The sequence below is a fragment of the Apostichopus japonicus genome, chromosome 12 (genome assembly GCF_037975245.1).
Source record: "Apostichopus japonicus isolate 1M-3 chromosome 12, ASM3797524v1, whole genome shotgun sequence".
Classification (NCBI taxonomy): domain Eukaryota; kingdom Metazoa; phylum Echinodermata; class Holothuroidea; order Aspidochirotida; family Stichopodidae; genus Apostichopus; species Apostichopus japonicus.
Window position 1 is genome coordinate 30,086,610 of NC_092572.1, and position 14,517 is coordinate 30,101,126.

Genomic DNA, 14,517 nt, shown 5'->3' on the forward strand with positions numbered 1-14,517 from the left:
TTTCGACATTATCTAAGTGCAGCGCCACCACTGGTTGCCGCGTAGCGTACGGAAAATTTTTGAGTAAAGATACTCCCTAGATCTCCGGAAATTACCCTTTCCGGGCCTGGCTAATTTGCAGATAAATAAAGAGTTAATAGGTGTCATTGCCAAATTACACCAACAACATGTGACAAATGTCAATAGGTAGATGAGAGCGCAATAAAAAAGTCAATAATCTAGAATAAGTAAAAAGTTGTAAAGAGCTGAAAAGGGCACTAGCAGTCCATTTGAGTCCGTCAGGGGGGGCATCTGTCCCCCCTGACTGTATGGACGCTCCGCCACTGGATACATTCCTGATAGCTGATATACTGCTGATATGATGGCTTGCTGGCAATACCTTACATACTTGTATACTTATCTCTACATGTTGCAATGTATCCAACTAATATCCTTTCATTTAACAGCAGTATGACATTTGTACCAAAAAGGCTGCAGCAAATGCACTGCAAAATACAGCTAAGGTAACTGCATGTTTTCTCTATGGTCTCAATAAATGACATAAAGCTGAGCATGTCAGTTACACATGGCTTTGATTATCTGATATTCAAGCTTAACACTCTTAAGTGAGCTGGATATAGCCCACAGATAAGCTTCTAACAAAAGGAGAGATGTAAAAATAGGGGAAAATTGGAAACTAATTCCCCAGAAAGAGTATCTCTCTGCGTTTATATATAGTTACAAGTTGATGGTAATGATTAAGGACGATCGATAGGGACAGTATTCACAGCTGAGTGGAACATCTGTCAGAAGGTGACATTAATCAGCCTCCCAGGTGAACAGATCTTCCCAATAATACTTTATTCCACCGCCCCCAACCCCCCCCCCCCCTTATTCCTCTGTTGAGACTGGGAGATAAACACTTACACACAGCAGTACAAAGAACTTTAAAACAGGTCACACAACTCTCAGGGATTTAAGAACCTGGAAGATGCATTAGTAGGTGGTCGCTGAAAGGAAAGAAGGCAAAACCAAAGAAGGTGGACAGCATGAAGTTTGGCCTTAAGCCAGTGTTGGAATAAACCAGTTTGTATAAGCATTCTCCAGTTTGTTTACTAAGCATTCTCCAGTTTGTGTGTATACTAAGCATTCTCCAGTTTGTATGTATACTAAGCATTCTCCAGTTTGTATGTATACTAAGCATTCTCCAGTTTGTTTACTAAGCATTCTCCAGTTTGTATGTATACTAAGCTTTCTCCAGTTTGTATGTATACTAAGCATTCTCCAGTTTGTTTACTAAGCATTCTCCAGTTTGTATGCATACTAAGCATTTTCCAGTTTGTTTACTAATCATTCTCCAGTTTGTTTACTAAGCATTCTCCAGTTCGTATACTAAGCATTCTCCAGTTTGTATGTATACTAAGCATTCTCCAGTTTGTACGTATACTAAGCATTCTCCAGTTTGTTTACTAAGCATTCTCCAGTTTGTATGTATACTAAGCTTTCTCCAGTTTGTATGTATACTAAGCATTCTCCAGTTTGTTTACTAAGCATTCTCCAGTTTGTATGCATACTAAGCATTTTCCAGTTTGTTTACTAATCATTCTCCAGTTTGTTTACTAAGCATTCTCCAGTTCGTATACTAAGCATTCTCCAGTTCGTTTACTAAGCATTCTCCAGTTTGTATGTATATTAAGCGTTCTCCAGTTTGTATGCATACTAAGCATTTTCCAGTTTGTTTACTAAGCATTCTCCAGTTTGTTTACTAAGCATTCTCCAGTTCGTATACTAAGCATTCTCCAATTTGTTTACTAAGCATTCTCCAGTTTGTATGTATACTAAGCATTCTCCAGTTTGTATGTATACTAAGCATTCTCCAGTTTCTGTGTATACTAAGCATTTTCCAGTTTGTATGTATACTAAGCTTTCTCCAGTTTGTACGTATACTAAGCATTCTCCAGTTTGTTTACTAAGCATTCTCCAGTTTGTATGTATACTAAGCATTCTCCAGTTTGTTTATTAAGCATTCTCCAGTTTGTATGCATACTAAGCATTCTCCAGTTTGTTTACTAAGCATTCTCCAGTTCGTATACTAAGCATTCTCCAGTTTGTTTACTAAGCATTCTCCAGTTTGTATGTATACTAAGCGTTCTCCAGTTTGTATGCATACTAAGCATTTTCCAGTTTGTTTACTAAGCATTCTCCAGTTTGTTTACTAAGCATTCTCCAGTTCGTATACTAAGCATTCTCCAGTTTGTTTACTAAGCATTCTCCAGTTTGTATGTATACTAAGCATTCTCCAGTTTGTATGTATACTAAGCATTCTCCAGTTTGTATGTATACTAAGCATTCTCCAGTTTGTATGTATACTAAGCATTCTCCAGTTTGTATGTATACTAAGCATTCTCCAGTTTGTATGTATACTAAGCATTCTCCAGTTTGTATGTATACTAAGCATTCTCCAGTTTGTATGTATACTAAGCGTTCTCCAGTTTGTATGTTTACTAAGCATTCTCCAGTTTGTGTGTATAAGCATTCTCCAGTTTGTACGTATACTAAGCATTCTCCAGTTTGTGTGTATACTAAGCATTCTCCAGTTTGTATGTATACTAAGCATTCTCCAGTTCGTATACTAAGCATTCTCCAGTTCGTTTACTAAGCATTCTCCAGTTTGTATGTATATTAAGCGTTCTCCAGTTTGTATGCATACTAAGCATTTTCCAGTTTGTTTACTAATCATTCTCCAGTTTGTGTACTAAGCATTCTCCAGTTCGTATACTAAGCATTCTCCAGTTTGTTTACTAAGCATTCTCCAGTTTGTATGTATACTAAGCGTTCTCCAGTTTGTATGCATACTAAGCATTTTCCAGTTTGTATGTATACTAAGCATTTTCCAGTTTGTATGTATACTAAGCATTCTCCAGTTTGTATGTATACTAAGCTTTCTCCAGTTTGTATGTATACTAAGCGTTCTCCAGTTTGTATGTATACTAAGCATTCTCCAGTTTGTATGTATACTAAGCATTCTCCAGTTTGTATACTAAGCGTTCTCCAGTTTGTATGTATACTAAGCATTCTCCAGTTTGTTTACTAAGCATTCTCCAGTTTATATCATTCTTCATCATTGTTTACCCCAAGTCTTGTGTAAAGTGGCATGCTTGTCTGTCAGTGACCTGATGTCCAAAGCTCTACCAACTCCATTCTTATATTACAGGGAATAATTTATTCAGTATCACAATTAGCTATTAATGCTATGATACAAATGGTCATATTGCTGTAAGAACAATCATTAAATAGCACGTTTTGTACACAGGGACAATATAGTATTTAATAAGAAACGATATCAGTTCCTTCAATACTTTTACAACAAAGTCTGCAGGTGAACACTACTGTATATTATTCCCTGATAATTATAGCCATCTCTTTGTTTGTGGTGCTCTCTATATGAATTGGTTGCTAGGGGATGTAGTAGTCTTAATACACAGATCACACCTCAGTTTCATTAAGTACAGAGTGTGAGTATTCCAAGAGAAATGTGGCTCTTTAAGGAAATTGGGTGGAAATTTAAAACTGCAACATCCCACTCAATGCCCACCCCACCCTGGGGAACTTGTGATTTATGTATGTACATGATTCATATGAGATTTTGATGGTTTACAGTCTTCTTGGTTAGTCTGCACACATTTAAATCCTAAATATGTCTAGATTTGAATCAGAATATATTTTGCTAGAAACTTACTTTCCATTGTAAATGAGCTGTGCATTACATCACTATTTACCTGCATGCATAATTCATCTGTTACGGATATATTGTTACACATAATCCAAATTAGAAGCATGATGGCCCAAATAAATAATAAGTAGGCTTTAAGGTAGATTCATTATCAGGTGAAAAGTTCATTTTGGTAGAAATAACAGAGAAAAGCAGCTTCCAGAGTAGCGTAAACAGGCCATGTCCCTGGATTTCAAGCATCATCCCCAGATTAAAAGTGTCCCTGGATTTTAATACTGTCCCAGAAATATCATCAAATTAGTCAAACAAATTCTGAGCAATTTCTATTTCACTTGTTTGGCCTCCATATTGTAGAAACAGCTTGCATATATACATTCATACATTGTTGCAACTACAAGTTCTACAAATGTAGTATTAATTCATTGCTCACAGTGTAAAGGTATTGAACCCAAATCATTAAATATTCTCATAGTCAACGTGATGAATAATCAGACCGCCAGTTTCATTCACCTTTTTGGCATTGTACTTTTAAAATGGATGATATACTTCAAGGTGATCATCCTTCAAACATAGAACCACCAATGAGATACAAAAAAAATGCCACCCTCCCTTGTACAGGTGTAGGTGCTAACCCTTGACATCAACGTGGGGGGGGGGGGGGGTCATTACAGTATAGTCACCTTTAGATAAAGAACAATTGCACCAGTTGTGATAGAGACATTGTTATTCTCTTTTAAGCAATGTATGAATGTATGTATGTATGTATATGTGATCTTCCCGCAAGCAGGAACTTGCGAAAGAAGCCATGGAGGCTTGATCAACCTTAAAGGAGGCTTGATCAACCTTAAAGAGGGACAATACAGTAGAGCTGTGTCAAGCTGCTTCCCAGACCACCTTGCTAATAATGTTTAACCTGCAGAATGAGAGAAGAATCCCTTTAAACTGTATGTCCTCTAACTATTGCAAAACCCCTTCTTTAGAAGCAGGCAGTCTTTAATTAAAGGTTATTACAAAGATAAATCTCTGGTATATCATGTGTTCGTTTTAACACAATCAGATTGGTCTTAGAGATTATACTAGTAAATTGAAGTACTAAAAGCTAGTGCAGTTTCTTGGATACCATACAGCTCCTTTTGTAAAAGAAATAGTAGAAGTAACTGATATGAGTTACTCCTACAACATTAAAGACCAAGAAATAGTACAAGTAACTGATATGGGTTAATTACTTCTACAACATTAAAGACAAAGCTAACCAATCATTCAGACTCAACTAATTATGGCTTCCAGAATGTCCACCAGATTTTATAAACAATATTGTTTTTGTATTTTATTAATATTGGAATGTAGAGATTGATACATGTGAAATGTTGTTTATTATGATAGTATGACTTGTAATGTCTGTAGCTTAAAGGCTTTTACATGCACAGTCTGACAATGTAGAGTAGAACTTGACTAGTACAGCAGTAATAATAAGCTGTACAGGTATATGCAGCCTACATGTACACATTCATGATTACATTTGGCTGCTGGGATGTTGCTTCCTGGCTGCAGACCAGCCGGAATGCATATTTGAAAGACAAGACCTGAAGCTCCTTATATTATCTGTTGTCTACCTGAATAATCTCCCTAGAGAGAATTAAGGAGATGTTGAGAAGTTGCTGATAATTGCTGATCATATCCTGGCAGTTTTACTGTTTTCATAATAATTAGCATGAGACTGGTTCATCTAATGTAGGTATGTTAATGATACAACTGAAATTTGGTAGTGTCTACTAAAAATAAATATCATGAATAGATTGTGAATCAACCTAAGTAGTTCTAATCTTTGGAAGTTTAGATGTTGGATGCCATTGATTACAAATGAAAGAAGAAAGAAAGATGGTATTTCCTTTGTGTACTGTATGAAAGGAGACCCTAAACATGAGGACTATAGTTAATAGAATCTTATAGAGGTCACAGAAAGGGATTCATGTGACCAGTGGTTCTTGCTGGTCAATTTGATTCAACTTTAATACAAATTTTTTTCACAAAACATTTCTGGTAGAAAGTGACCAAAAGTGGTAAATCTAGCATGTTCTGAACATGGATAATTATATCATCATAAGACCAACACACATAGACGTGTTATGAGCTAGTATCCTATTGTGATAAACGTTAAATAAGTACTGTATGACTCCCAAGAAACCCAACAAGGAGAACTTTAGAAAATCCTCATAGTTTCTTAATGGCTTGACTAAAACAATTCCAGTTTACTCTACAGAATCGCCTAATTAATACTGAATTCTTTATGACCAATCCAAGCATGCAAACCCAGCTTTCATGCTGCAATTCAGCTGGGGAGGAACACTGACTATTGCTACTGGTTCACACAAAATATCAAGAGTATGTATGCTTGTATGTATGTATGTTTGAGTATGTATGTCTTAGCACAATGTTGTATTTAGTGCTTATATAGAATTTATAGTCTAAATATGGCTCATAATGCATTATTGTTGCAAGTCTAGTTTGTTTTCATGCGAGAACTTAACTTTCAATAACCAAAGGGCTTAGATCCCCCCCCCCCCCCCTTTTTGAAATCTTAATTTGCCTCTGGCCCTTCCAGGCCTCATCACCTTTTAAGAAAGTTTGATTATATTCCAGCTAAATATTGCTGAAGCACAATATCTTTTCAAGCAGAGGTCTATACAGATCTTTCTATCAATATGTTTATACTAACAGATTGATCTATGGGTTGTCACAAGCCTTTCAATAACAGAACATATTACTCTTTGCATTTCTTCATTAAATCTGTATTCCATAGAGGATTAGTCACCAACAGTCAATACTCTTTGTTGCACTTGTCTATTTAAAGCAATTCTCTACAAACATGGTCCCATGTCAGCCATTTGTGATAGATGACTTTGACAGATAATGCTTCTTCCATATAGAAGCATCACTCACATGCTTCAAGCTTATTTCACACTTTTGAACAAATTTGCAACCGACCGACCCTTAACGTTGGAAGATGCTATTATGTATCCTCAAAGCTGGAACGAAACTGTGACAGAAATGAACAATTGAAACACCTTTCTACCCCTGATTAATTAAAACACCAATGTGCCACATTATATTCTACTGTTGCTTCACAAATGCCTTGATCAGCAAAACAAGAAATAAATTAAAAGATGTTCTTGTTCCAGCTTGGATGTATGAAAATAATCCAATTGGTTGAGGTCAAATTACTAAATGATGGTTGGATTATAAGTATACACGTAACCATGGTAGAGGTCTTTGTACTATACACATACTGTAACTAGCATCAAACTGATTGTAGTAGTTGAGACCTTTGTGTAAAATGCTGATTGATTTATCACATACACTTAACCATGGTTGAGGTTTTGTACCAAATGATGGCGGGTTAATTACTATACACCTAATTAGCATCAAAGTGTCCGAAGTCTTTGTACTAGATGATGGATGGTTTATAACTATACGAGTAACCAACATCAAACTGTTTGAAGTAATTATCTCTAACGTCTGTCTATCCCTTAATCCTTCCAGGATATTTCTGGTTGGTAAATTGATGACTTGAGGCCATGTCTGATGAAGACACTTTCCAGAATTTTCTCAAGCAATTAGGAGAACGGATATCAGAAGAAGAATTGAAATCTCTCGTGTCTGCTTGCCAGGAGGTCATCCCAAATGAAAACCGAGAAACCATCAAGAAACAGAAGGATCTGTTTGACTTCCTGGAAAAAGTGGGACGGCTAAGCAAAGGTATTAATATCTAAATAATTAATCCCATAACAATTTATTTTGAAACATGCCACCTTGTGCTTCCATTTCTATGTGAGTATGCATCTAACAAAGTTACAAATTATGCTTTATACTGTTCCGATTTTATTCATTTTGATTTTTACAAGCCTTGTTACTGTCATGCAATACTATGAACACAAACTTTAAAACTGTGAATGAAAACAAAATTACCTCAACGCAATCACAATTTTGGTGAATGGAAACAAAAATACCTCCATGCAATACCCATATTAAGTCAGCAAAATTTGGGTTGCTGAGTGGAACATGCCAAAATGACAGCATCAAATAGGCTGATAACCAATGAATGGATATGTGAGTTATAGGAGCTGTATACAGCTGCTCTGGATGACTCACACTGATCTGTTATTATTGGTAAGGTGGAAAAAGGGATATTAAGAAATAAATGAAGATTTTGCCATATTTACCTGATCAAAGCAATGACATAGTCTTTTAAATTCATCTCAAATTACTATTTTGATTGCAATTTTTCCTCACAATGACTGTCAATGTGATATGCAGGTTTTATTAACAGTTTTATATACTGGGAAAAAACTGACTTATTAATAAATGAACTTGTTTTCATTTAAGGTCTCAGCTTAAATGTAGCTTCAAAACTTATATTCGAAAACTCCAAAATTATAGCCTGGAGGCCCAGGAAAAAAGAAAACACAAACAGCTAGATGACCCTTTCCAATCTCTGTGTGGGGGGGGGGGGCGGGGGAGGACATACAAAACATTTTATTGGTGGATGAAAAAGATTTGAGGGGATAGACTCTATTAAAAAAAATTAGGGTGTGGAATAACTGGTTATATTTACCTTACCCCGGTTAGATCTACCCGATCCCCTGTCAATTAATCTGTGGTACATTAAAATTGTCCTAGTGTTCATATGAGCTAGAAATAAGCTATATGTTTTAGTTGTTATATAAGTGATATAATTTATTCCAAAGAGTCATCTTGTTTTGATGATTTCCTTTTCTGCCTGTTTGTCTCAGCCATTTTGTTCTGTTGCTTTGATGTAATGTAACTTCAGTTCAAGGACTGTCTGTTAGGTTATCCAGGGAAGGTTCTTGGTTGCAATGAGATATATGACTATGCTGGGTTTTATCTGTTAACTATATTTAATTAAATTTGTTGGGTAAGCAGATCTCCAGTTGCCTAGGTACCTCCTATATGCTTGGCTGAAGCAGCAGACTGTACAGTAGCAGTAGTAGAAAATGCACTGAACACTGTACTAATGAAAACAGACAGATTAAATGTTGATAGTTTCTCCTTCCAGTTTGTAAACAAGTGGTCACATATTTATAAAATTTGATTTGTAGACTATAGTTTTACTTGAGATTCTGCTGTTTTGGAATGTTGTTAATATCACTGGACATTATGGGTGACCTTGCTGGGCTTGACAAATAAGTGTAGCTGTTGCAACTGCCACGGGGCATACTCATTTATAAATCAGACCTTATTTATATTGTTGCTTGTAAATAGTTGGCAAAACGTGGATATGTAGGTATATATCCTATATAAAGCTAAAACACAAAATCATTGTTCATATGTTATTACTGTCTCTATGATGTAACTTTATGCATCCGCACTCTAACCATTTTAATAATCTGTAGTTGAGTACTAATAATTATATGCAGGTAAGTGAAGCAAATCCTCTATCCAAATATGCATTCTTGATATCTTGATTCAAGCTATGCCATTCAACAAATATTGAATCATTTTACAGGATAGTTGTCAATCAATCAATATACACGATAGTTATCAATCAATCAATCACATGATAGATTGTCAATCAATCATCTTAATTTATTACTTATCTTCTCGGTTTCAGATGATCTAAATTACTTGGAGCACGCACTTGAAAAAATTTGTCGTCCAGATTTGGTGACAGATATTCTTGATTACAAGGAGTCTGTCCTTGGAAACAGTGATTACAAAGGAGAAGTGTCAGGACCAGCAAGAAAGTATAAAGGTAGGAATGAGTTAGATGGTTTACATGTGTCTGCCTGTGTACTAATATACAAAGGTAGGTATGAATGAGATGGTTTACATGTGTCTGCCTGTGTACTACTATACAAAGGTAGGTATGAATGAGATGGTTTACATGTGTCTGCCTGTGTACTACTATACAAAGGTAGGTATGAATTATATGGTTTACATGTGTCTGCCTGTGTACTACTATACAAAGGTAGATATGAATTAGATGGTTTACATGTGTCTGCCTGTGTACTACTATACAAAGGTAGATATGAATTAGATGGTTTACATGTGTCTGCCTGTGTACTATTATACAAAGGTAGGTATGAATGAGATGGTTTACATGTGTCTGCCTGTGTACTACTATACAAAGGTAGGTATGAATTATATGGTTTACATGTGTCTGCCTGTGTACTACTATACAAAGGTAGATATGAATTATATGGTTTACATGTGTCTGCCTGTGTACTACTATACAAAGGTAGATATGAATTAGATGGTTTACATGTGTCTGCCTGTGTACTACTATACAAAGGTAGATATGAATTAGATGGTTTACATGTGTCTGCCTGTGTACTATTATACAAAGGTAGGTATGAATTAAATGGTTTACATGTGTCTGCCTGTGTACTACTATACAAAGGTAGGTATGAGTTAGATGGTTTACATGTGTCTGCCTGTGTACTATTATACAAAGGTAGGTATGAATGAGATGGTTTACATGTGTCTGCCTGTGTACTACTATACAAAGGTAGGTATGAGTTAGATGGTTTACATGTGTCTGCCTGTGTACTACTATACAAAGTTAGGTATGAATTAGATGGTTTACATGTGTCTGCCTGTGTACTACTATACAAAGTTAGGTATGAATTAGATGGTTTACATGTGTCTGCCTGTGTACTAATATACAAAGGAAGGTATGAATTAAATGGTTTACATCTCAGGGCACAGGGCAGGACTAGGCTGTATGTTCTTGTCTAGATAAATATTCAGCAGAGTTGACCATACATCTTCCAATCCATGCTTGCCTACATCCTCCATACTTTGCTACCATCTCCACTCTATGCTCGCTTACATATTCCAGTACATGCTTGGCTACATCCTTCACTCCATGCTTGCTTACATCCTCCACTCCATGCTCTGCTCCATCTTCCAGTCTCACCTTCATCCTCAACTCGCCTACATGCTCTATTCTATGCACTTGCCATGCTTGGCTTCATCCTCCATCATATGTAATTAACAGAAATTTTATTAAGACATGCAGAAAACTGAATCGTTAAGAATTGTATTTTTTCAAACTGTGCTGCATTTTTCTAGGTGCAGAAGACCTTACACCACACACTGAAATATCTGCACTAAGTCTCACCAAACTGTCAAACTATATCTGAAAGCCTCTGTTGCAACACTATGCATACTTCCTCTATTTATGACCTTGTATCGGCTAATATGATTTTCAAATCATATTGTATCCTTGGTTGGTGTTATGCAGTACTTATCTGTTTATGTATTAAGATGGTTGTCAGTCCTTTGCTTTAATGGATGCTTAAGTGCAAGAAACAGCCGTGAATACCTTTTAAATTTACCACATTATTCGAATTTGTGAATTTAACTTTCTGCATTAATGTCTCATAAGTGGGAATTAGGCTTTCTTATCATTGGGAAGCAAACCTAAGTTCAATTGTGAAACAGAACTTTAGTTATCTATCTTGCAGTGTTACTTCACATGCAAAGTTTGTAAGTTTGCCTTGCAAGCTTCTACCTGAGTCTAGCTGTGAAAACTATGGCTTATATTTATCATAGACTGACTAGCATAGACTGACCAGCATAGACCGACTGGCATAGACCGACTGGCATAGACCCACTGGCATAGACCCACTGGCATAGACAGACTAGCATTTACTGACTAGCATGTACTGACTAGCATAGACTGACTGACTATAGACTGACTAGTATAGACCGACTGGCTATTACATCTCTGAACTCATTACGGGTAGAGAGGGTGCACAATCATGAATGTCTTCTAGATCCCTATATAAAGGGTTAAAAAATATCCTTCTCACATGCAGTTATTCTAATAGGTATTCTAGCTTGCACAATACCAAACAAATTAAAAGTTACAGTGTAACTAGTTGGAAAAGAGGTGGAAGTCATAAATATGCATGAGTTACAAGACCTTGAAAACCAGCTGCAGAACTGTCGAATATGCAAGAATATTAACATACACACATTACTTTTGCATGTGGTGGTGATGTGTATTTGGAATGTCTTGTCAAAGATATAATATAGAACTTACCATTTGATGTTTGTTTCCTATTTCAGCTATGAACAAAGAAACTGGACAAGTCCCAGATGATATAATATCAGGCTTGACTAAAATAGAGCTGGCTCCACCACCATCACAGAATGCCAGAAGGAAAGCCAAGGAAACATGAATATTCATACGTTGATGTTAGTTCAGAGACCAATGTTTTTATCTCTTAATATGAATGTGTTATTGCAGAGAATGTTTGTGCATCTTCTCTTCGTTTGGATTTAAACTTTTCCAAATCAAGTTTAGTAAAATGTTTTGATTTATAAGTTATCTCAATATTCCATTATTTACTTCATGGATAACACTAATATGTGCAGGGTTTCATGCAATTATAGACAATTTACAAATTTAAAGACCAAAGGATTCTTCATCCAGGTCAAATACAAGAAGAACCTCAACTTTACAGGAAAGAATCAAGAAACAATCCCAGTAGTTTACAGTGAGTTTCAAGTTTGTAAAATTTTGCTGGATTTCATCAATGGATGAAGCCATTGTTGTTAACTTTAAGAGAATTCCTTTTTAAAAAGTTTATGAGAAACAAGCAAACAAAAATGATTGTGAAATAACAGTCTAATATCAAACAGGCCTCATGTAATGTCACCAGCAAGTTTGCTTAACGGGGCATTAGTAATATTGGGAGAACAAATATTTTGATATATTAAGAAATGGCATATCAACAATAGAATGTTGTCTAAAGTCATCCTGTAACAATCTGAGTAACTCTGGATATGTATAACACTGGATAAGTATAACACTGGATATGTACACTGTATAACACTGTATTAAACACTGGATATGTATGACATCATCAAAGGAAGAGGCTGAATCACTTAACTTTTATTGGTAGACAATGCTCAGATATTTGTGCAATATTTGCACCAAATAACAGTATTGCTGATGGGAAAAAGGCTGTGAGACTAAAACTGATGACTCTGTCAATATCTCCATCCTATTGTGACTGAGGATTAAATACTCCAGTAAGGAAACATTGACATGTGATGTCTGAAGTGTAACTCTCATTGCCTTAGCCTGATAGCATATCAGCATGTATAGTGAGGTGTAAATGTTTCCGTATGAGATCATTGAAACTATACATCTGAGGTGTAGCCCTAAATGCCTTAGTCTGGTAGCATTGGTATTGTGTGGAATAAATGAGAGCATTGATACTTTTCATCTGAGAAATAAATGCCTTAGTCTGATAGCATTGGTATTGTGTGGAATAAAGGAGAGCATTGATACTATACATCTGAGGAATAAATGCCTTAGTCTGATAGCATTGGTATTGTGACTCTTAGATTGATGCTGTGTACAATTCTTGCCATTGTTTTATTGTGTAGTGTATGTTGCATGATCCATGGCTTTCAGCTTGCATTTGTTTTCATGTGAAAATTAAATTGTTTGGAAATCTATGTCTTTGTTGCATTTTAGTTGTAAATAAATTTTGAAGAGGTTTTATGATGTCAAAAATAAATGATTGTTATTTTATTCATGATTACAAGTTGGTGCTGATGAAGAATAATGCTAATGATGCTCCTATAGTATAAAAAAAAATTGCAAAGCATTTGACAGTGTTATTCACACCAAGCTATTTGAGATACTTCGTAGGCTCGGTATGGCAGAGGATTTAGTCCGGATCATTGAGAATCTCTACAGTGACGCACACGGTACCATCTCCTGGAAGGGTCATACTTCTGCTCCGTTTCCAACGCCAGCCGGTGTACGACAGGGATGCCCAATTTCGCCATCTCTTTTCAACATATACACAGAGTACATAATGCGTGAATGGGACGAACGCACCAATCATCTGCCTGCCCCAAATGTTGACGGTCTTACCTCAAAGGAACAACGCTATGCAGATGATCTAGTCTTGATGGCACTCTCTGCTGCTGATGCTGAAGCAATGTTGAATATCTTAGGAGACATTGCTGATGACTATGGCTTGGTGATTCATCCGGAAAAGACAGAATACATGATTATTCAAACTTCTATGAGTGTTGATACCATCTACTATAGAGGCAACCCTCTGAAGCGTATACCTGAGTTTAAATACCTTGGCACCTACATCACCTACAATCTCAACGATAGTCGTGAGATCCGTGCTCGTGTAGCCATGACAAAGGCAACCCTCAACAACTGTGCATATTTGAAGTCGAATCGTATCTCTATGGATGTTAAACTCCACCTGACCAGAGCTCTGGTTGCATCTCGTCTTACATACGGTTGTAGCACCTGGACCATAAAAGCGGCGGACATGAATCGCCTTGACGCTTTAGGTAGAGAAATTTGGCGACGTTTGCTTGGTCTCACATGGAAGGACCATGTGTCGAATGAGGAACTAAACACTAAGATTGCGGGCCGATGGCTATTCTCGTCTGAAACTGTTCTTCAACATAACGCAAAATGGTTCGGACATGCTGTACGTTGTGGAGGCCTTACATGTGCTGTACTCTGTGGGCTACCCTGCGGTTACAAACGTAAGCCAGGCCGACCGCATCTACGATGGATTGACAATCTAACCAAATGGTCCGGCCGTTCTGCAGCCCAGCTACTCGAAGATGGCAGGCACCGGATTAACATTATAAAAGGTTACAAACCTAAGAATGTTTATAATCTTCGGGGAGGTCAACGGGCCAATTTGGCTTATGACTATTGATTGATTGATTGAGTATAAAATTGACTGAATGTGTTCAAGAAAATTTAAAAGGACAGAAATTGACAA

The 14,517-nt window shown here is 36.5% G+C and overlaps 1 protein-coding gene across 1 annotated transcript in view; it reads left to right on the forward strand.

The window, feature by feature from the left end:
* The window catches only part of LOC139978009 (astrocytic phosphoprotein PEA-15-like), a 47,298-nt gene extending 34,160 nt beyond the window's left edge, over positions 1-13,138 (forward strand). The window contains exons 2-4 of the mRNA XM_071987915.1: positions 7,253-7,468; positions 9,342-9,482; positions 11,807-13,138. Of these exons, the coding sequence (XP_071844016.1) occupies positions 7,288-7,468; positions 9,342-9,482; positions 11,807-11,919 (435 nt within the window). The 5' untranslated portion in view covers positions 7,253-7,287 and the 3' untranslated portion in view covers positions 11,920-13,138. The remainder of the gene's footprint in view (positions 1-7,252; positions 7,469-9,341; positions 9,483-11,806) is intronic.
* Positions 13,139-14,517: the final 1,379 nt, after the last annotated feature.